The sequence below is a fragment of the Stegastes partitus genome, unplaced genomic scaffold (genome assembly GCF_000690725.1).
Source record: "Stegastes partitus isolate 25-593 unplaced genomic scaffold, Stegastes_partitus-1.0.2 Scaffold9, whole genome shotgun sequence".
In the NCBI taxonomy this organism is placed as follows: Eukaryota; Metazoa; Chordata; class Actinopteri; family Pomacentridae; genus Stegastes; species Stegastes partitus.
This window is the reverse complement of record NW_007577740.1, coordinates 1826745-1851410: the sequence shown is the minus strand read 5'-3', so window position 1 is coordinate 1851410 and position 24666 is coordinate 1826745. Positions and strand designations below refer to the sequence as shown.

The 24666-nt window shown below is 40.7% G+C and overlaps 1 protein-coding gene across 1 annotated transcript in view; it reads right to left on the bottom strand.

The window, feature by feature from the left end:
* fmn1 (formin 1) overlaps window positions 1-12336 on the bottom strand; it is a 26544-nt gene extending 14208 nt beyond the window's left edge. The window contains exons 1-6 of the mRNA XM_008284962.1: window positions 10226-12336; window positions 9974-10082; window positions 7318-7379; window positions 5558-6258; window positions 4181-4322; window positions 2953-3040 (exon numbers count right to left, since the gene is read on the bottom strand). Coding sequence (XP_008283184.1) covers window positions 2953-3040; window positions 4181-4322; window positions 5558-6258; window positions 7318-7379; window positions 9974-10082; window positions 10226-11659 — 2536 coding nt within the window. The 5' untranslated portion in view covers window positions 11660-12336. The remainder of the gene's footprint in view (window positions 1-2952; window positions 3041-4180; window positions 4323-5557; window positions 6259-7317; window positions 7380-9973; window positions 10083-10225) is intronic.
* Between the last annotated feature and the right edge of the window lie 12330 nt (window positions 12337-24666).

Here is a 24666-nt window from a genome sequence, read left to right as displayed (position 1 = left end):
AACATGTTGAGGTTAATTGGTGATTCTAAATTGTCCGTAGGTGTGAATGTGAGTGTGCTTGGTTGTCTGTCTCTAAGTGTGGCCCTGCGATGGACTGGCGACCTGTCCAGGGTGTCCCCTGCCTTCGCCCTAAGTCAGCTGGGATAGGCTCCATCCCCCCCGCGACCCTAATGAGGATTAAGCGGTGTATAGAAAATGGATGGAAAAATACTAAACTTTTACAAACAAAAAGTAAAGAGGCAAAACAAAGAACTGCATTCTCATTTCTCTCACCAGGAAAAACAATCTTCTGTTTGCTACAAAGACTGTGCAGTTTGGGATTAGCAGTGGAGATTGCCTCGTCTTGCTGACATTGTGGTGAGTGTTTCAGCCTTTAATCCTGCCTTAAGTTCACCAAAAGCTCATATTCAGAGTGAAATACAGGGTACGTTCAGCAGGATGCCGGGGTCCAAGTTAAACACGGTGATGTTCAGGGAGTTGCGGTCACCTGAATGTTTAGGTTCAAATTCCCAGACCGGCTGGGAAATACAGCTTAGTTTGGTGACCTTCTGTATTCCACCTCTCATATGAGGCACATGGTGATGTTTGTTTAGTCTAAATGCTGTTTCAGAGGCCTTTACACCACAGAAAAAACAAACATTTAATATATCATAGCTAGCAAGTCTCTAGTTCTCATCTAACTAGAGAACTGAATAAAACAACAAATTGGGAGATGGTTTCTTAGTGGATCATTAGGAGATGGTTGGTTCATAAACAGCTGCTTTCTTCATAAGTTGTGCCTGATTAGCTCTGAACCAGCCACAGAGCTTCACACACCAGTGGCCACTTTATTATTAACTTATTAATATATAGTATTGTTAATATTTTCATGTATTGGATTATAAAGTGTTACTATACCTTGAGTAAACCTAAGGAACTGAAAGAATAAGACCAGTGGTCAGTAAAGATGAAAATATAAAAGCTGTCCCACTTCTTATTGCAGTTTTTCTCAGTCTCTTTGGTACATTTCTCAGATCAGAATTGAAATTCTCAAAACTACTCGTTCAATCTTCACATCATTGTGTCACTCGTGCACATCAAAAAAGCAGTTTCTCATTTCTTTGAACAAGTTCTAAATGCTTTGGTACATCCATGAAAATAATTATGTGCAATTCTCTGCTGTTTCCTACATTATCAATTGCTTTTGTCATGTTGATCAAAGGGAATGGAAATGTGTGCAGCATTATATAGATCAACCAATGATCAACCAGTTTTCTGAAATAGCTCAAATGTGCATCCTATGAACCATCAACTGGCAAGTATATATGTATATAGCCAGAGTACAACACTGTGTTACAGTGTCTGACAATGGAAGGACAAGGAATTGGATGTGGTCAACAGCCAGAGAGAAGAAGAAGAGAAAGAGGAGTGAGGCTGTGTGGCGGACGAGTTGGGAGGCAGAACAGAGGAAGGGGCAGAAGAGGCCGAGAACATCTGCACGTTCCTGATGAAATAAGGGCCACATTTGGAGACCACGTTCTCAATCATGGACTTACAATGGCTGAGGCTGGTCAAAGGGTGTAGATTAATGATGGAAGAACAACTGTGTCCTGAATTATTCAGATTTTTCGTCGACAGAACAGGTATGGAATCTAATCAACAAATTATAGTACAAACAGTAAAAGCAGAAAAGTGAATCCTGTCCAGTCTCTTGCGATCAATCTCCCACATACACTAATGTGTAACTCACAATTTCCAATAATTGTAATCAAAACTTTAGCCATAGTTTACATCAGAACATCCTTCCAGAGTAAACTGTTATATTGACAACATGACTAAACAGTTTGACTGTCTTATCCGTACACATTGATACAAGGACTTGTCATTCTGATGGCACTGACATGTTCATTGACACAGATATTTAGTTTTGAGAGATGAACTAAGGATTTTGAGCAAGTAACTGCTTTTCGCAGGTAATCTGTGGTGTTTTGCTATTCATACGAATTGTTTTGAGAAATGCATTTACTGTTTTGCAAATGTCGAGGATGATTCGAGAAATGTACCAAAGCAACTGAGAAAAACTGTAATACAAGTCCTTAGTGTTGGCCATCAGTTTAAAGAGGATCACTCTGATTTTTAATAGAAAAACTAATCAAATCTTATAAAGACAATCAATCTGAACTAGTTTAGACGAGTACTGCAGGTGGTGATCTGATTGATTATTTTTAGTTAATCTTTATTCATTGAATTGTTTTACTGTTTTGTGAGTGTGAGTTAATTGAAGTAGAAGTAAAAATCCGTATGTGGTTCTTCTACCGAATTCCCCTATCAGGTGACCTGTGTGCTACATGCAGTCTGAAAGCAACACCTACCTCTATCATTAGATTATTAACAGTGAAGCAGTATGCCAGTATGTCAGCAGCATGATGCAGGTAGAGCTACTTTCAACTACTTCATTTTCAGTTCTATAAACAGGAACAGCAGATAAATCTGGGGACTTATCACATGATTTATGGAGAAGAAAGAATAAAAAAAATAAAGTTCTGATACACAAATTTGTTGTCAGTTTTTAGACTTTTTCTCTAATCTTTTGGATCATTTGAATATTTATTCAAATGAAACCATATAAATGGTTAAAAATGAAAATCACAATTTGGTGAAGCTCTTAACTCCAACTGCACTCTGCTTTGTGGAAGAAGTCAAAAAGGCTGAAAACTGCTGGTTCTGGTTATCTGTAACTATGTGTGTAATTTGAAAAGCTTGTCACAATATAAACTGTGTCAGGCCTTCATGTTAACTAAAGCTGTCAGATAAATGTAGTGGAGTAGGAAGTATAGTATTTCCATCTTAAATGTAGGGGACTGGAAGTATTAAAAAAAACAACATACAATGTAAATACTCAAATGTAGTATCACAAAAGTGTAAAAGTACTTTGTCACTTTCCAGCTCTCACCATGAATGTAGTGTTCTCACCTTGTTGGATATCTTTCATCTCCAGGTGGAGGCTTGATATGAGGATGCCCACAGCCTGAGAGCGTTTACCGTCCAACAGCTTAATGATCTAAAACACACACAGTTACCATAACTACCTTACCACGAGAACCCATTAGCAAGTCATTAGTGGAGTGTCTGTAGTGGAAATGGACCAAAACAAACATTCTTTTTACGTTTCACCCTGACGCATTCTTGCATTTTCAACCAGTTGTCATATTTGAACAAATGAAGTCTTGCTTTTTTGAAATTTAAACTTCATTATAATTGTCTCTTTAATGTTTTTACAACATTCTCATGTCTTACGTTTATCATTTTACAGTACCTTGGATTGCCTTTGTGTTTAAAAACAGCTGTGCAAATATATTTATAGCATTAGGATTCTTAAAAATCTAAATGAAATCAAAATGCAGTTAGAGGTTGTCAGAATTTAAGCCTTTAAGACTGAGAAGCTGACTGATCAGAAACCAGATGAAGGCAAAATATACTTTTTATTAAAGTAGGGAGATCACAATAGTGAAATGAATGTAACATGTTTAATTTGGGGGCTGCAGGGTGGCTCGGTGGTTAACACCGTCACCTCGCAACGCGAACCGGCGTGGAGTTTGCATGTTCTCCCCGTGCAGCGTGGGTTTTCTCCGGCTTCCTCCCACAAGTCCAAAAACATGTTGAGGTTAATTGGTGATTCTAAATTGTCCGTAGGTGTGAATGTGAGTGTGCTTGGTTGTCTGTCTCTAAGTGTAGCCCTGTGATAGACTGGTTACCTGTCCAGGTGAACCTGCCTTCACCCTTCATCCATATTGAATTTCCCTTCTGGGATAAATAAAGTATTTTTTCATCCTGAGTCAGCTGTCATAGGCTCCAGCCCCCCACGACCCTATTAAGCGGTGTATAGATAATGGATGGATGTTTAATTTGACTGGTAAAGAGATGTGAGCCCTACGATGCTCTGTACAGGGAAGCAAACTAAAACATGGAGTGATTTTTAGAGCTTCAATCATCCAAACATAGTTTTTTCAGCCTCATAAGTGTATTGACATGGCCTTTTAAATAGTCTGAAGAGATGAGCAGTCCATCAACACAACGTCATCGACCCCCTCTAGTGGACACATGACTGTTAATACTGCAAACCTCTTGTGTTTTTGAGGAATAACTTGCTGCGTCAGAGGATTAATAGTTTTTAACATGATGTTGAAATGTATTTTCTTACCTTCCTGGCTTTTGCTTTTTTCTCATAAGCCTCGGACAGTGGCTTCCTCTTGGACTGTGTCGTGGTTTTAGCGAAGAGATCCTCAAACTCTCTGGCGTTTATTATGTTTGGTTCTTCTAAAAGGTTCCACAGTGTGTTCTTACTGAGAGAGACAGAAACACAATGTTCAATCAGTGACACAACAGAGCATGTCCTGAGCAGGACAAGGACTGTGAACATATCTTACATGATTTAAACTGAAATGATCTTATGAGCGTCTTTGACAGTTTTTTTTTTTTTAAATCATTCTTTTCAACCACAATTCAAAAACAATGTCTTATTTCACTAAAATATAACTTAGCAAATTTTTTTTTTTTTAATCAGACAACTGTCCGTAACTCTACCTGAAAATGTTCCAGGTTACTTCATACAGTGTATTATGAAGAAACAAACTAATTGAACAAACTAGTTTCAGGATGCGATTATCCTAAAATTATCATTATTATTATTGGATCATGAACAATTCATTCCGCTGTTAGACTGATAGAATACTTTAAATGTTTTTAATGCACTTGAATTAATTTTTATGACAGACTGTCTTTGACCACAGTGACCCAAAAGACAGGCGTCTAATCTGTTGATAAACTATAACATAGACATATTCATTCAACTTTTCATATCAGTCAATAAAACTGATCACTTGTGATTACTTGGTATGCAAAAAATAAAGGTATAATCAAAACTAATCACAGGTTCATGACCATAATACAGAAAGTACACACGTAATGTTGTACATGAAATGGCCTTAAACGATTATGACAGAGAGAAAAAAGTTTACTGTCAAACCTCATAAATCATCTCTCTGAGTGTGATTTCTGCTGCAACACAACAAGCTGGATACTAAAACCTCTCTATGAAATGAGTGGGGGCTTGATTTCTTCACATCTCACTAATCGTCTGACAAGAAGTAACTTTTACAGTGTCTTTGAAATGTATTCACCCCGTTTGGATTTTTTTCCCCTTTTTACTGCTTTTCAACAGTGAACCCAGGTCACTATTGTATGACTTTTTGGACACCAATTTACAAAAAAGGATCTTCCATGTCAAAGTGAAAACACATTTCCACAAGTAATGTAAAAAGATAAAGCTGTGAGTAGATGGTTGCATTCTTCAAGTCAGTGTTAAGCAGCAGGGCCTTTCCAGTCTATCTACTTCATACAATAAATAACTATATGTTATCTGTGTTTGAGCTCAGCCTCCTTAAGTGCTTTTAAATCTGACATTTGGATAAATGAGTCAAGAGTTTCATGGTCTTTAAACAGACATTATTAGATAATTAATCCTTATATATAAGAGCAGGATCTGGACATGAGTGAATATTCTTGGTGTTAAACCTACTTGTTGTCCTGGATCTGGATTCTGGTCCAGTAAAGCGGTTTCATGGGTCTGGAAGGCTCTACTGCTGGTTTCCTGGGAGGTTTATCCATAACCATGAGACCCCCAACTGGAGGAGGAGGGGGAGGAAGAGGTAAACCTGGCATGGATGGAGGAGGCGGAGGTGGAGGTGGAGGACCATTTGATGGCTGCATGTGGTTTAGGAGTGCTGATGAACATGGTGGAGGTGGTGGGGGAGGAGGAGGAGGAGGAGGAGGAGGGGAGACAGTGTCTGCTTTGGTTGGAAACACTGCAGAAGAGGCAGGTGGTTGTTCTGACAGAGGAAGTGAGTCTCCAGGTGGAAGAGTTTGAAATGAAAGTCCAGAAGAGGAGGAGGACAACGTATCATCCCTCTGACCAGCCAGGCTGAGGCTGATGGAAGTCAGGTCCAGCTTCTTGGGGGTCACCTTCTGCTGCTGAGAGCTCACACAGGCATCGTCGGGAGTTTTGACGAAGGTTTCTCGGTCTGTCTGGATGCACACTGTACGGAATGATCTTTGTAAAGAGTCGTCTGCTGTGGACACAGCGACATCTCTGAGTTCGCCGGGACGGTGGGTTCCAACCTGGCAGAGTTTGGCCTGGAGCTCGGCCACGGTGAACTCCAGACGGACAACATTGTTCACATTTTCCACCCTCAGTCTGGAGAGCTCCTGGCTGCAGTCCTCCTGAAAATAATGGTTGTTAGGGTTTAGCACAGTTTGGGTCTCTGATATATTTGTCGTTGACAATCCAAGCATCTCCTTTTGGAATGAGCATCAGAGATATAACTGCCAGAGTTCTATGTTTCACCAAGTCTGTTCAGCTTTATGAGCTTGTGTTCAGAGTGGTGCTTTGAGTTATCATCAACACACTAAAGTTTACATTTGTTAGCACTAAACCACGACTGAGGCTGCTGAGAGTGTTATTAGTGTTGCAGGGATTAGTTCATAAATACTACAAGTATTGGAAGAATGAGCCAGAGATTTCACTTTGAACCACACGTCATCTGGTTTGAATGAGACTCTATGGCAAGTTGTTGTTCCACTAAAAATGCTACTAAAAATTAACATAATTAAAATCATCCTGTATAAAATCTTTAGTCTATTCACCGGTTGTTGAGACATTTTAAACTGACACCAAAAAACACAGATGGTCATATATTAGACATGAGGACATTCATAGTCCTCAGAGGATGAACCTTACTGATTATGTTGCAGTTCTACATATCTGGGTGTCTTTGTTCAGACAATGTGAGTACAAATACCCAGCTCCCAGCTAGGGCCAGCATTTCAATATTACAATATTTCTCTAAAAACGGACTAAAATGTAAATTTGGGTTTTACAAGGTCAACAACGGCAAAGTAAGAAAGGAGAATCTGGCATCTTTATTCATATTAGAAAACCAAGTTGCAACATAGCAGTTTTGCTGTGTTGTTCTTTAGATGGGAGGTGAGTTTTACAGTGTTTGGGGGTTTATTGAAGTTTTTTGTTGTTTTTTAAACCAGGGATCCATTCGATTATCCAGAAAAATGAACACTTATCTCTGTGACTTGACTGTAGTGGTGCATAAAGAGCACAAACTGGAGAAAACTGTGGGAGTGAGTGTAGTAATCAATTTGAAAGGGATTAGCAAACAATCACATGAATTTTACAAATCTGTTTCTTTAGCATATAAAGTACATAACGTATAGTAGTACATAAAGTATATAACGTCTCAGCAGCTCACTGCGTCCTGTCATACAGACCTGTAACCTCTCCAGCTCCTCTTTGCATTCTCTCTTCAGCTGCAGGAGAGCAGCCTGGTGCTCTGAGAGGAAACAGAACACAACATCAGCAGGACAGAACATTTAACCACAGCGTCGTGTTCTTCCTCATACTGCAGCAGATGTTCACGGTGCCTGAGTTTGTGATGAGGGGTTATGAGCTGCAGACAAGTCACACTCGAGAACTGCAACTGGTCTAACGTGACAAAAAAAACAATGTTTTACTTGCTGCTGGAGGATGTTGAAGACAGAAACAATCAGGAACAATACAGAGTTTTACCAGATGATGGCAGTAGAGACTCAAAAGTAACAGAGACATTAATATGCTGCTCACTGGTAAGAGCTGGCTGGCTTATTGAACCAACTATTTAGGCAAACATTCATCTGCTAATGGATGACTGAAGCTACTGAACGGTCAGTGGGAAAGTAAATTTACTGCCACCTTCCTGACAGTGTTTACAGGAAGAGTATTTTCAGGGCTGTGGGTGTGTGTTCGCATGAAGCTCACAGTTTCATCCCTGGTCAAACATTGCTGGGTAATCCTACTGATGAACAGATGACAGCTTTTTACAACAAAAGCTGGAGGCTTGTACAAACTCATCCACTGATAAAAATAAAAGAGAGAGAGAGAGAGAGAGAGAGAGAGAGAGAGAGAGAGAGAGAGAGAGAGAGAGAGAGAGAAAACTGCAAACAAAAAAAAGCTCTCTTTTACCGTTTTCCTCTCCATGAAATCCTTTAAAACTTTTGGTAATTCACAATTTACAAGCGGTTTAATCAACAGCACAGAGTACAATTTACAGATTTCTAGGATTTTTTTTGTTTTTTGTTGTTCTGACATCTGAGTTTGAGTGCTCAGGGTGATGAGAAGGGAAATGGTTTTTAGAGACTGCAGTGACCTTCTGTTTAAAAAAAAAAAAAAAACCCCAGCAAGGACATTGTCAGCAGAAGTACTGAGCTCCACCACCCTGGTGCTCTGACACACATCTATGTTTGTATTGTTTTTGCAGAAAGAATGTCATTTTAAATGCTGGATTTCCTACAAAAGAAACATTTCCTGCTGGTGAGCTGAGTGGTTTACAACAAGTACCCACCTAACCATGTTTTCTTAGTTTAAAAAGTTTTAAACTGCCCTATTTTAGAAGGTCAAGCATTAGACTGTTTCTTGACTGCTGGTCTTCGGCTGTACCCAGACAAAACAGAATTATTTGTTGCTGGGTCACAGCACAAAGCAATAGAGGTTCTGCCATCCGCTGGTTTACTTTCAGATCACATCGAGCTTGTAATGAAACCCAGCATCTGGTTTAACAGGGGTCTATACTTCAAGCATCACACAATGAATCCTGTGCAATCGCAGTTTTTTCATCTTAGAAATATTTCGAAATTAAGCACTATCTTAAAGTTTAAAGACACAGAGGCCATTTTACATGCTTTTATCTCATCAAAGCTGGATTACTGCAATTATCAGCATTACCTGCCTAAACCAAAAATCTCTTAATCAACTCCAGACTGTTAAGAACGCTTTTAACCAGAAGCACAACCAAAAACGAAGAAGTGCTCTTAAACAATGATTAGTACTATTATTAAAAATGCAACGAATTAACATCTGTCTTAAGTATGACCTGTCTGACATCTATTCAATCATCTTGCAAATGCATCAGATATTAGCTTAAAGAATCAAAAGTGCTATTATTATTGTTGTTGTTATTATTAAGTGACTAGTTTTTCTGCTATCAGCTGCAGTGTAACCAAGCTAAAAAAAAAAAATAAACAGAAGATTAAATTTTTTTTTTAAAGAAAAGCAGTGTCACATGTGTACTCCAGTAAATGCTTTCACATACAGCTGGTGCAGTCACAGTATACCAACTGTAGACACTGACAGGGTGGAGCTGTGTTTACCTTCACAGCAGATCTTGATATTACATCCATCTCATGATATCACAGAGCAAACATACATTTTAATCTAATGGCACAGTTCAGCCATTCACCACATGGCACATTATTTGTGTTTGCAGTCGTAAAAAAATGGCTAAATACAATGGATTATTAATAGACTTTGAGTTGTGTGAGTGAAATGTCAGCCTTTCCAAATAAAGAGATGAGTTACATGTCTTTTCTTTCCTTGATCTAACGGAGTTTTGCCTTTCTAAGGTTCACTGAACCCCAATCACACACGGCCTTTATCTGTTAATACACTTTTAGCAACAGAATCAATATGTAGTTGTTCCTTGACATCAGATATAACATACTGAAAAAAAAATCCTAAATATTTCATATCCAGCATCATGTGGAAGCTGCTTAGTTTATAGCACATGGGATGGTAACAGCATCAATACTGTATTGAATTTTTGCTGGTATAAGACACTGAAATCAGATTGAAGTGTTCACAGTCAAGTTGCAGTTGGCAAGGAAAAGAAAAAAAAGATGTTTCTGGTTCCACTGCATCAACTGTCAATTGCAAGTCTGACAATGCTAAATGGTGGCGTACTGGAAGATAAACATACAGTGGGAGGATGTGGGAGACTCCAAATTATAGGCCATCTTCCACGGCAGAAACTTGTGTGTTTCCAACTGCAAAAACTGTTACAGTCTTTCAGGGAAGAAAAAGTAACTACTCCAGGTTAGTTAAATGAGTAAGTACCTGCTTCTGTATACTTCAGCCCAACTTTTTCATCCTTCAGTGGCGGCCAGACGGCTTGTAAACGTCCAGGAGTTCGTTCCTCTCCTTCTCCTGGGGTGGAGGCCTCAGACTAGGAATAGAGATCAACAACGGAGAGGTTTAACTACAATAATGAAGGAAAACAAGGCTCTGTCTTGTTTTGTTCAAGACTGACAAATTGACATGATTCACTTTAAAAGAAATAATAGTTAACCAGACCCACACGGTGCATACTTTGATATCAGACGGGTCTTTCTTGTCTGGAGTCTTAGTGGAGCTTCTGTCAAAAAGCGTTCTTAGTACGTCTTTGTCAGCTCTTATCTTCCTCCTTAATGCCTCCAGGTCGACTTTCTCTGCTGGATCCTTCTTCAAAGGCTTGGGAGTGAAAAAAGCCTTGAAGGCATCAAAAGCTGCCTCTGCGCTGGACACAGAGGATTTTGTGGACTCAAATGACTGTGAAACCTCTGCATCTTCCACTGCTTCAAGCTCTGTCTTCTCACCTTCTCCACTTTCCTCATTTCCATTCACTGTGGTTTCATCCTGCGCTCCTTTGGGTTCCAAATCCTTCACCTCCTCTTTCTTATCTCCTCTCTTTTCCCGACTCAGGAACTGCGAGATCTGGCCCAGGAAACTTTCTTGAATCTTAGTGTCCCCCTGTTCTTCAGCAACCACCGCTCTCCTCGCTCCCTGAGAAGTTGGTTTAATCTGGGCTACAGTGTCATGCTCGGGGCCAACCACCCCCTTCCTCAGCACCCTGAGGCCGCTGAAGAGGGCTGGGAGCTGTGTTTGCTTGTTGGTGGGGGAGCCTGGGGAGAAGGTGGCTCTAGTGAAGGTGGATCCAGGTGGAGGATGGGGTGCCTGGACTCCAGATGTTATAGTAATAGTAGGTGAATTATCACAGGCACTGGGAGGATGGTGGAGCCAGGGAGGAGAGTCTGGAAATACATCTCTTTTCTCCTCTTCTTCCTCCCCTACATTCATCCTCTCCTCTTCACTTTCAGCCTCCTCCAGTGCTGGTTCCTGCTCTTCAACAGGAGGTCCTGTCTGAGCAGATTCCTCAGGATTAAAACCCACCTCCAAAGTGGATGTACTTCTGACAGAATCCTCATTGCAGTGAGCACCTTCACAGTCATTTTTTACATCCTGGTTGCTTCCTTTAGTGTCATCCTGCTTACAGCTGATTGGTGCAACACAACTGCAATCTGTATTTGTGCAGTCAGTTGAAATGTGTTGACATTTTGTCTTCAGAGTTTCATCCAGTGTATTCTGTGAGATGTCACAACTATCTTTGCTGCAACTGTTAACTTTGTGTTCATCTGGCACGTTATTCTGATCATGGTTTGCCACAAAGCTCTGTTTCTCTGAGTCAGTTTCAGACGTTACAGCTGTGTCTTGCTGCTCTGTTAGGTTAAAACGATTCCTCTCCCCCTCGTCTGTGTCTGACTCATTTCCTCCTTCCCTTGCAGTTAAGCATCCCACTGAGTTGGTAGTTTTTTCACCTTCATGACTTAAAATAACATACGAGACAAAATCTCTAAAATGTTCACCTTTTAAGTTTATGTCCCCATTTTTCTTGAGATCAACACTCAGCTCTTCCTGCATTAGTTTCTCATTTTGGTCCTCTGAGAGGGTCCTGAAAAATTTCAGGATGGCTTTTGGCTGCTCCATTTTATGACAATCATCCAGAAAATGGTGACGTTATCCAGAACAGAGTGAAAAGGAAGTTCTTCAAAAATATTGACATTAACATTTGCACTGTACATATCTGGAACTCAAGTGCAACATTGTGCTGTCTTGACATGAAAGAAATGCAGCCTAAGAAGGTGTAATTACTGCTTACGTATCTCTATGGCATGCATAACTTTGCCGAAATAGTCCAAGCAACACGTGATGTCAGGTTACTATTAATAAACGTGCAAGAAAAGTTTGAGTCAAAGTCTTATCATGTCTGAAAAGCCAACCTGTTTGCGCTCCAGTTTGTTGAAAAGAAACAGATTCATCCGTTCAGTGTTTCAACAATTCCTTCATGTCTTACCAGAGAGCTAGTTTTCCAAACCTGAAACCAGAAGCAGCTGTTGGTCTTTCAGAGCAGCCAATTACAGAGGAGACATCCACCAAGTCATGGAAAACTGAAGGTTTCCAAACCCGGCTCCATGGCTCTGTTGGCAAGAGTGACTCAGCTCAGCCGCAGTTAAAGTCAGATCCAAGTTTCGGCTTTAGCCTCCGATTCCTGTCTCCTTTCCCTTCTGGCTCTTGTGTACCTGCTGTAGCAGTTTACTGTGCAGCATCTTGGACGTCATCCTGCAGATTGTCACAGAGTAATTGGAAGCAGATGGTGTCTCCAGCCGCTGCTTGTGACAACACCCTGACATCCGTGAGCCGTAATGCAAAGGAAGCCACCCAGAACAGATGGAGGAACACCACACCCAGAGCTGTAGGAGGGTAAATGGGACTGCCAGGGATCACTTGCTAAACGTTTGGCCTGTAAATCCACAGTTACAGGGAGGTCTCTCAGCTCCGCTGCAGGTACTGAGCAGCTCCCGGCTAATCTGGGCGTCTTAGTTGTCTAACCCCACCTACAACACTTTGTTAATCAGCTCCCACTGCAGCTAATATACAGGATCTATCAGCAGAGAAGGTTTGCCAGATTATTGGGAAAATAAAAGTGGAGCTACAGGCATTGCTACTGACGACAAGTTCCTTTTCACTTTTTTAGTTACAATACTTTGACCCACCCTTTGAGTATGAAACTCGATAAACTTACCTTGTTTGCTTTAAAATAAGTGGCCTTTCCAAAGAAAATTTTACACTAAATGGCATTGAAGTTGGTGACACAAATCAATCCAAAAAAAGTGAACAGGAGATTGAACAAATGTCACAAAACACAGATATTACAGTCCCAGTTCTGTGAATAATTGTCAAAAAATGAGGAAAACAAGCTGACAAAGAAAATAAAAGAAAAATACATTAATTAAAACAAACAATTCTCAGTATAGTACAAATCAGGTGTGCTGGTTCACCGTTTTTTTTGTGCGTGTTTGAAAAATTTTAGATTTGAAATGTGACTCTAAACTCCCTCCCTCACGACTTCATGTTTGGGTTATTCTCAGTTCTCAGGTCCACCCATGTTTGCCTTCATGTTATCACAGCCAGCAGGTTAGTGCAGACCACATCAGAGATAACACTTTTACAGTACGTCATTACACTGTGTACATTTCTCCAACAGTTACTGTAGTCTCTGTTTCCGAGACATGACTGCATACCCTGCAGTAAGGTCTTAACAGGCTGTACTTAAGCTTACAAATGCTAATGAGATACTTTTGCATTCATTCAGGGGGCGACAGCGTGGTCTTTATGTGAGTTTGTGTTTATGTAACAGGAATGAATCCAGATAATCCTGAGAAACTGCATTAAAAACAGAGCACATACACAGTATGTCTGAACAATTACACTGGACTGTAACCAGCATTAGGCAGCAGAAATACACTGTAGGCATAATGTATAGATCACCAGCTTGTAATTAATATTGATTATTAACAACCACTGACGCTGACTGAATGCAGATCGTATGCATTGTATCTGCTGTAGACATGGCTGTCCCTCAGCCTTTCTCTAATGTGCGCCACATTAAGCGGACAATATGTTTAGGAGGCATTCTAGAAATAAAACTGTTTAAGATGAAAATATTTCAAAATAAAATGCATAATCTGATTGTAATTCTCTGTAAAACACATAATAAGTTTCAGCTTTTCTCTGAAAGCGACACAGCTTTAGGCTGCACACTGCTTGAACAAACACAATCCAGATTCTTCACTAAAATCTCTTTGCTCTTCTTGTTTAAACTTCACATGAAACTCAAATTATCCTTCTGGTGACAAAGTTATAAATATGCCCTGATACCAGCAACAGCGAGGGTTTGAGGTTGTATGTTTTTGGGTTCCCCTCCATCTGTCTATCCATTTATCCTATTCTCGTAAACACAATATTGCTTGAGCAACTTAGTGGAAATAGTTTAGATTTGGCACAAATGTAGCTAGTAGGGCAGAAGGGGAGCAATGGTTGTGTTGTTGTGGCCCGCACGCCATTGCACTACAGTCCAAGGGCCTCATTTATCATAGTGCGTACGCACAGATATGTGTGTAGAGAGTGCGTACGAACATTCCTACGCAAAGTATGGAATTCATCAACTTGTACTTATACTTAGGAATGTGTGTAAATATACGCACAGCTCTGACCATGCATATGCACATAATCTAGCGGAAGAATTGTGAAACTACAAATAGAAAGCATTCAGGGATTTTGACCACCGGCACATTCCAGCGTGAGGTTGGAGACATATGTGGTATTTCCCAGCCATCACTAAGCAGGATCATACTGGCAGTGTTGGATGCCATAACTCCTCTGGCCCCAGCCTACATCCAGTTCCTTTACAGCCATCACCAACAAGCCAAAACCAAACAGGGACTTCACGCCATCACTAGATTCCCAAACACAATTGGAGCCATAGACTGCACCCACATCGCAGTCAAAGCACCATCATTAAACAAATTGAATTACGTTAATAGAAAATGGTTTCATTCAATCAATGTACAAATAACTTGCGATGCACATTTATCGCTATCAAACATTGTTGCCTGGTGGTCTGGAGGACCATTCATTCATTATTCAGAACAGCCCCGTGGGTGCGTCTCCAAGCAGGAGCTGTTGAAGATGGCTGGCTTGTTGGTGAGTGTTGCAAAGTGTGGAAATGTTTTTGCTGGACTTAGTTTGATTATTAAAACATCTCATCTGTAGTGATCAGGGTTATCCGCTGGGTGAATGTTAGGTATTAATTCGCCCTCCTCCAGTTGCAGCCATTTCTCTTTTATGGACTGTGATGTGTTTTTTGGCACTGAGCTTAACGTCAAACCACTTTTTAAAATGTTTGCCGACGATCTCTCCTATGACCCAAAAGAAACAACTGGAGTGGTTATCTGGTGCTATGCAGCATTTTTTTCTTTCGCTGCTTATCCCAACATTTCTCACACCAAACAATATTTTCTGGTTTGCTTCAACCTCGCTGACAAGTACCTCGATCTCAGCTCCAGAAAAATTCCTCATTTTCGCCCTTTTTGCCAAAAAAATAAATCTTCACTTGCTTTATAAAGAGGCGTGTTGTTGCCATATATGGTGATTTGGAGGCATTTCTGAAGGCAACGTGCGCAAGCATGGAGGTTAAGAACAAGTGTAATTTATCAACACGTGCGTACGACCCACACACATTTGATACATCCAGATTTTTTTGTACTTACGCACATTCTAAATTTACAACAGAATTTAGAAACTTTTCTACGCATTGATGATAAATGCAGCCCCTGGTCATTTGAGCTGAATGTTCCCTCTGAGACACATCAGGGTTTTACAGTAGGACTCTGCCTCGACAGTCCGACCCTGAGGTGTGAATTCCCAGCGCGCAACCTCGTGAATGTTGAAGAATGAGCCTGCTCCTTGTGTTCCTGACCTGATGTGCCCTGTCTGGTTTTGGAAACTGCAGCTCCTCCATGGTGAAAACTGCTGATTTTTCCCTTAGTGGAAGCTGCAGACACACATTTTGTCAGCAGTGATGATCCTCCACAAAAAGGTTGGATCATCTTGGCTGCTTTTACTCCAGTTTGAGATTCATGGAGAAATCACAATCAGTCTCCTGACTCATGACAGTTACTGCTTACACATGTTGTGTGTATGTGACCATGCAATCGCACCACAAACAGTCTTAGATCTTTTTGATAGCACCTTGTAAATCATGAACCCCTGTGTGAATTTCATCTAGTTTGTCACAAACGCTTACTTAGACTCAACAGATTTGGTGGTGAAAGGTCAAATGTCATTTTAACCTTACAAACCCTGTGTTTGGCCCTCAGTCTACACTTCAAACACTAAATTTCACACAAACGTCTAACAGGAAAAAATGATCAAGTGCTAACATTTTGTATCCAAAAGGTCAAAGGTCAGCTTCACTGTGCCATCATAATGCTCTGCAAAATCACTTTTTCTGCAGTGTGACTGGTTGGTGGAGGCATATAACTATAGGACAGTAATTCTAGTTACCACTGAAATGAGTAAACACAAACTATGACATGTCAAACTAAAAATGGAATTGAATGGAATGGAAGAAATGGAAGCTAATCTTTTTTGATTAGAAGAAATGCCACTTTGAAATCTCAGTTTTTGTGTTTTCCAACTGTTCTGCTGATGCTATAGTTTTTAGTGACTGAAGATTTTGACTTTTTATTTATGCCATTGCTAACTTTTGTTCTCTAAAATCCATTTTGTCTCACACTTACATCTTTTCATGAAAGGACGCTTTAAAAGTTTGATTCCATCTGTATTATTCACACAGTGTGGTATTTTACTGTCAAACTAAATATAAAATGGTTTCAGCAACTCCCTTAATGCATGCTCACAGAGGGAAGCAGGGAAGAGAGCTGTAAACAGTTATAAACATACAATGCACCTATAGAGTTGCATTAAATCCCTTCTGTTATGCAACCAGAGGGAACACAGAACCCTTTGTAACACCGTGCCAGTGCATGAGGTAACTGTTTGAACCTGGACTTGTGGGACTGTGAAGCAATGGACTCCACTGTCGTGTAAAAAATGTAAGTTAACGTCATGATGATGCAGCAAATATTCAGATGAAGACTGGTTTCAAATAACTAAATGTCACTGAGAGAAAAGCTTTGCTAAAATTGGACTAGATAGCAACACTTTTTTTTCTAACTTTACAGAATATGCAGCTGTTATATGTTATAGAAAAAAAGCCACTTTTTTTTTTTAAATCTCATCTTGTGTTCAGTAAAAATTGCCCACATTTTGACTAAAATTAATTTTTAGAAAACACAGATTTTATGTCCTCAAATATACAAGTGTTTTGTTCTCAGCTGCAAAAAGCCCAAAAAAACAACAACCCAAAAACAGTCCTTCCATAGTAAAAAAAAAAAAAAAACAGATGGTAGAATGGGGATAAAATTCAAAAGAGTTGCAGAGTCTTTGAAAGGAATGTAAAATAATTAAATAATAACATAGATGCGTTTTACCCAGATGTTCTACTCCACATTTATCGATTCCATTAAAAATCCACATTTGCATATTTTGAACAAACAGATCCCTCCCAAAACATAACAAGACAGGGATGATTTACCGCAGTAGTTTGTTGCTGTGAGCTGACAGTGGTAAAAAGAAATGACACACTTTGTGATGTTAGCTCAGCGCTCTGGAATACTTTGGTATAGGAACTCATTTCACGTCTATTAAGCCAAATAACGATGCTGTCAACCGCAGACTTTCAGGTCATTGGAGTAAATATTTAAAACCCACTCGTCTAGACAGTGTGAGATGGTGCAGCACTCTCCCTCACATCAAGTCTCTCACTCTACTCACCCTGAGCTCTCGGGGGACAGGTGTGGGTGTGGGTGTGTCAATGATGTCATCGTCCGGGGCAGTGATGCGTAGGAAGTCGATGTGCTTCGGTCTGGACGGATGAAAAAGTGACCTGCAGAGAGAGAGAGACTCCTCAACCTCCTGCTGCCAGATCTCCTCCTGCCTCTGCAGAGCCTCATCTGAAGAACACAAACCAACAGACAGCAGAATGAATGTTTTGCATTGATGGATGGATGGATGGATGGATGGATGGATGGATGGATGGATGGATGGACGGATGGATGGATGGATGAATGAATGAATGAATGGATGGCTGAATGGATGGATGGATGAATGGATGGATGGATGGATGGANATGGATGGATGGATGGATGGACGAATGGACGGATGGATGAATGAATGAATGAATGGATGGCTGAATGGATGGATGGATGAATGGATGGATGGATGGATGGATGGATGGATGGATGGATGGATGGATGGATGGATGGGAAAAAAGTGACTTTTTAAATCCTGCACTAACAGGCTCTGACCAGTTAAATCCAATATCTGTTAACCTGAATATGAGATTCTTTTATTATTCACATATTTTAAGGAAGCTCAGACTATCACAATTATTTTTATCAAATTGTTATAGTAATTTATTTAAAAGTTAGTAGAAATATTGCACTCATCCATTTCCACGTGATAGGAGATGCATTTTAAACTGTAAAAAAAAAAAACAACAGCTATTTTTTAAACCAGTGGTAAATATTGTGTGTTAAGCTTTAGTGTCACCATGAGGCTACAGGAAGGAATTTCAGCTGAGCGAAGTCTCTCTGTTTTACCATCCACACTTCAAAAACCAAGATAAAACATCTGTAGGGATCAGTGTGAGATTAGACATGAATGAGATTGCCATTAAATTTGATTAGGAGTCCTCTAATATGACTCACTTCTGCTCAGCTCTCATGTTTCAGAGTTGCCACTAGGTGAAGGTTTATCAGGAAATGCCCAAACCACCAAAATGGATGGCTTGAAGTCCAGTCAAAGTAACAATGATCTGTAAGCACTTGTGGTCCTTAAGGCCCTAAATACCTGATGTGGTCAAAGTCAACTCAACCATGAAAAGAAGAGTGTGTTTTCTTTGAACTTCCACGTCACAGAGATTAGGCCAGTGTTGCAGGGAGTAGCAAGATCCTTTATTCAAGTAAAAATACTGATAGCACACTGCAGAAAAACTCAATTACAAGTAAAAATGCTTTAAAATGTTACTTAAGAAAAAGTCTTTTATTATAGATGGTCAAAATATATGTCAACTATTAGAGGTCCAAGTAGTGAAGCAGCGGAGTCGGCTTCACTGCAGTAAATCTGTGAGTATCATGTCAGATGAAAGTGCCAACACAGATGCCAGTTGTATAACTTTCAGGAGACTCGTAACCGTTACAGAAGATTAAACAGCTTATAGAAATGTGTTATCTGCCCCCAGTTTGACCACACTGAACAGAAAACTGGATTTCTGAGGATAACCCTCAAAAAACTCTGGAAGTCTTTCTTCTTCTCCTTCTAATCATCGTCCTCTAAAGATTTGCTGTATTTCACAAAGCACAGAGCATTAATCCTATTTGGACAGCCAGCGGTCCTGCTGCCCGGCCTGAGTGGGCTTTCATTTCCTGAGGGGTGAGGGAAAGACATCAGACTCATCGGAGTGAAAGCCAGATTCTGCTACTGCAAAGGCATTTATTGGCAAGTATTTCTTCACACAATTGTGTTCCAGTTTTCCATTTTTACTGCTCTGAAGAAGTTAAATATTCATATTCCCCCTTATTCCTTCATTCATTGGTGCTGAAGTCTCAAGTTTGGAATTTGGCAGTTGCTATCTTGGTCAGATATAATACATGAGTAGTGGATCTGACTGGAGAACCTGAGGACAGTACATACGGTGATAGAGCAGCAACCTGTTAAACACAAGGTAGCCTTGCCCTAAAACCCTGCTTTATTGTTTATTTTCCTCTAAATGGGACCACAGTGTACAAAATGAACATTATGCTGTATTGACGGAGAATTAAAACTAGTGATTAGGACTATTAACCCATTAGGAAAACTTTTACTGAGCTAACAAATGAAGGCAGAAGTCGGGCAGTTTTCAGATAGACACATAGATTTAATTGCAAGCAGAGGAGGTGCTCCCCCTGCTGGCTGTTAGAAAGAATGCATTTTTCAGAATCAAAACCTACATCTATCTGTTGCATACAATCTGTGCCTATTCTGCACTTCCTGTATTCTACAGTATGCTGAATATCATCCTTCTGCTCTTAAGTGACTTTCTCTGGAGTTGGAAATATTTCAGGCCAAGACTCAAACCAGTCACTTCAATAGATGTCTTGTACATCTTTTTGCAGAATTTTGGTAAAATTCCATCCATTTAGATTTATTTGGGGCTGCAGGGTGGCGCAGTTGGTTAGCACTGTTGCCTCGCAGCAAGAAGGTTGTCGGTTCGCATCCCAGTGGGGGCACCGGAATCTTTCTGCGTGGAGTTTGCATGTTCTCCCCGTGCAGTGTGAGTTCTCTCTGGGTTCTCCGTGAGTTCTCTCTGGGTTCTGTCTGTAGGTGTGAATGTGAGTGTGTTTGGTTATCTGTCTCTAGGTGTGGCCCTGCGATGGACTGGCGACCTGTCCAGGGTGTCCCCTGCCTTCGCCCTAAGTCAGCCTGTGATAGGCTCCAGCCCCCCCACGACCCTAATGAGGACTAAGCGGTGTATAGATAATGGATGGATGGATAGATCTCTGTCACAACTTTATAATAAAGCAAAGCTTGGCTGCACTTGAGTTTGAACTGCCTGTCACACAGATGTTTTGCTGCTTATTCCCTCTTTAAATGGTCTGCACATAGCGCTTTTATTCAAAGCACTTCACAATTTGTTTCTCATTCACTCATTCACCCATTCACACATTCATACACTAATGGCGACAGAGCTGCCATGCAAGGTGCTGCCTGCCATTGGGAGCAACTTTGGGTGAACTGGCAACCTTGTGATTGGAGGACAACCTGCTCTACCATCTGAGCCACAGCCACCCTTTAACGTACACTATTTGGTTATGAAAAAAGTGTAAAACTTTTGAAGCCTTTAGTTTGTTGGAGTTGTATTGTTAATGCAGTGAACAGAACAGAACGATCTAAACATAAAATGCTTCCTATAATGTAAATTTAAGCAGAGGGACACTCCAACACTGATATATTATTCACATCACAGCTGCATTCCTTTTAAATCATTGTGCTTATGGGATGTTTATGAAGAGTTAGATACACACAATCTAGCACAATGTCAAAAATAAGAGTGGTGCATGCGATTATAGGAATGAATGGATCCAGTGTAGTCTTTAATGGTTGAAAATTATCCACAAGAGATTGGTGCTGTGAATTCTCATCACAAGCCTCCACTGGATAATGTAAGCACAAATACAAACATTGGTACGCTATCCTTGTGAGAACATAATCCATTCAATAGACCCAAACGTCAACCATCACAACTAAATACCTAACCCTAACCATCACACACAAAGAAGTCTCAGACTGGTCAAAGTAGTCTCAATTGACTCACATATCCTCACTCTCTAAATGCCAAAAATGGCAACTGGTCCTCACAAAGACACACACACACACACACACACACACACACATTTTCTGATCTTGAAACTGACATCTCAGGTCAGTGCAGATCCAGCACAACAAGGGTGTCCACATCAGGTGCTCACTGGTATCTCATGCCTGAGTGAACACACACACACACACACACACACACACACACACACACACACACTTGGATGTGCTGGTATGTTAAACCAGCAAGAGGTCATTATTTACAGACTACCACACATCCCTCAGGTCTGAGATGGGTGGCTGCGTGAGTGCTCAGCGGCCCAGGGGAGGCTACAGCAGCAGACGAGCCCAAACATTACCCGTCTGCAGTCAGAGCATTAAAATCAGAGCGTTTTAATCAATGTGTAAATCTGACAGTCAGGACTCAGCGTGTACCACCTCCAATGCCATCTGCTCTTTCTCTGATGTTCGCTTTACTAACCAACCACTAAAAGTCAATGTCATGCTGTTACACACACACACACGCACACACACGCGCACACACACACTCTCAACCATACTTGATCCGCTGTACGCAAATGACTATGAATACATACAATTAAATATACAACAGAGGGCAGTACAGTTCTGTACAGAGCTTGTCAAATGATTCTAAATTAAACCATCTTTCAATAAAGAATCAAAAACAAATTCTTTTAAAAGATTATATTGAAAATACGCCAAAGTAGAAACTTAGCACAATAAGAGTGAATACACTTGTGATTTCTGCACACACATCAGAAAACCTGTGATCACTTTATACAAAGCTGAGCACATGTCTGATTTCTAACTGCATCACATTGACACGGTTGTAAAATCATTTGCGAACACCAGAGCATTCTCAGCTTTGCATCTACAAGCTAGTTCTGTCTGCATGGCTGCATCATGGCTCCACATGGAAAAGAATTGCCAGAGGAACTGAAGAATCTGATTGTGAAACTTTGCAAAGGTAAAGAAGGATACAGGCACATTGATGACCAACTAAAAATCTGTCAAAACACAGCAGCAGCAGTAAGAGGTGTAGAACGAGCCTTAGTACCACAAATCAGGGCTGCAGCGGCTAAAATGATGCCATTTACAGAGCACTACTTGCACAGTTTAGCTATGACAAACAGACAGGCAAGTGCTCTGGACTTGACGCAAAGGGTCATAACTGGAAGCTAAAGTTTTTTGAGGATGAAGGACATTGTGTTGTGTTATGTGAACCTAAACAGACTCTATCTTGCAGTTTTGTGCTTTCTGGCACAACATTGCGAAAATAAACTTTGCAAAAATGCATTTAAAAAAGCCTGCTGAATATTGGGAGCACATTCTTTGATCAGATTAGATCAAGATAACTATGTTCGGTTCAGATGGCATTCAATATGTTTGATGTGAACGTGGCCAGGACCACCACAGTTAATGCATAGTCCTGAGAGTAAAGTATAGAGTTGGGAGAGTGGTGATTTGGGGCTGCATGAATACACAAGGTGTTGGGAAGATGACAGATGGCGCCACGAATGTCTGTAGATATACCAAAATACTGGCTAATAGAATGACTACCAGTCTGCAGGAGCTTGACAGAAGAGGAATAATCGTGCATTATAAAGCAAAGCAAAATCAAGCAAGAGTTTCTAAAGAAGAGAAAAGCAGAAACTATAGAACACCTTTGGGATAATATAAAGATAAAGGCACAGTAACACAACCCCTCCAGCAAAGAGCAGCTTAAACAAAATCTCTGAAGAAGAGGCAGAACCTTTCTCCAGAAACGTGTCTAACACTAGTATCCTAGCTGAGGAGGATTAAAAATAAATAACTTGAAATCTCAGTTATGAAAGGTTTACTTAATATTACATAAGCACAAAGATCCTACTGTTCAACTTAGAAGAAAAGCAATTACTGAAAGGTGATTTTGAATCATTTGACATTTAAGTGATGCTAAGGGGTGCAATGAGGTGCACCCAGTCCTGTGTAGCAAGCTGCAGTAGAACTGAATGCATCCTTATGCTTTGATTGATCACATTTTAATTAATATTTTCATGATTGTTGTTTTGCATTATTAGTACTTGTTAGTATTGGTACAGATTAAGAAAAAGTGTTATTTTGGTATTACTTCTAGTTTTATGTGGCAAACGTGACTTCTTTACAGCTTGCTTTGTCTGTCACAATGCATTACACTGTGTTACTAATAAAACATTTTGTATTCATCACTTCTCTCTCTTGCACAATGTTTACTGGCCTTCTTAAATAATAACCATTGTATTATATTCATCGCTACGGCTCTACTGTTAAGGCTTATTATCAGGTAATGTTTTTCATTGCAATAATCCATTTGGACAACAGATTTTTTTGGGGGAAACAAGATGGTTATATCATCACAATACAGTCCCATCTGACAGGTTTGAAGTTTTGAAAGAACCAGACATTTGTTACCTGAAGAAAGCAGATATTCTTCCTTCAGTTGTAGGTCCACTGTATTCCTCTGATCATTTTCTCTTCCTCCATTGACTGTGGTGGCACTTTCATACGTGTCTTCTACTGAGTGAGTCCACACTCTGTGACACTCAGACACATCTGCTTCCTGCTGATCAGTCACTTTCCGACTGAACGTGAGCAGAGGTGACAGGATGGGAGACAACCTCCCCAAGCTGCTGGATGTTCTTGAAGAAACATCCAGGATCGCAGACAGGGATGACGAGGGTGTAGGTGAGACATCTCCACCTGCTGAAATAGAGTGTGATGAGGAATTATTTAGCACAGCCGAGGTGAAGTGGGGAGGATTTAGAGGCCTTCTTGCCGTGCGGCTCTGCTTCAAAAATGCATTTTTGGTCTCTGTGAAGGCTTCCCTCTCTGGTTTTGCAGTCTCCGTCCTCAGGACCTGGTGCAGACTCTGGCTCAGAGCTTCACCCAGAGCACGGAGCTCCTCAACTAGCAGCGGCTTGCCTTCACTGGACTCCCTGTCCTGGTCCTCCAGCCAGGACTGAGCATTGAATTCTTCCTGGCATCTTTGCTGCAGGACATGGAGCTGCTGCAAACCCCCTGATGTGACCTCCTTTCCAGCACATCCATCTGAGACAAGCTCAGGTACATCTTCCCCGTCTCTGTGTTCCTTAATCCAATCCGAGCTGGTGAGACTCACCCGGCGTATGATCCCCTCCACTTCCTCAATCTTGCCCATGACTCTCTGTGCTGCAGCCCACCGTCCCATCTCATCAAACCTCTGCTGAGATGACCTTTTCACTAAATTCTCTGCATTCTTTTCCTCAGGTTTTTGACTTGCAGCCTTGGTACTCTTTACCTCAACACTAGCACGAGAAGTAAACATGGAGCACATCTCATTGTCATATTCAGAAATGTCAGTATCTGAGTCAGCAGGAGCATAATCTTCCTTTACACATGAATCCATTCTGGGAGAGAAAGGACCTTTATTGCTGAACGATTTAGAAAAACTTGCAGACAAAGCATCAGGTAGCTTCACTTTCCACGCTGACTTTAAGTCCTGTGTTGAAGCACTTTCATCCTCCTTTTCTCTCACAATTACTCTCTTTCTTCTGGCTGCAGGAGTGCGGATGATCGGCCTCTCTTCCTCAAAGTCCCACTCCCCAAAGGTAGGAGAGCCTGTTATCCGGAGCTTTGTCAGCTTTCTTGCTTTCAGAGGC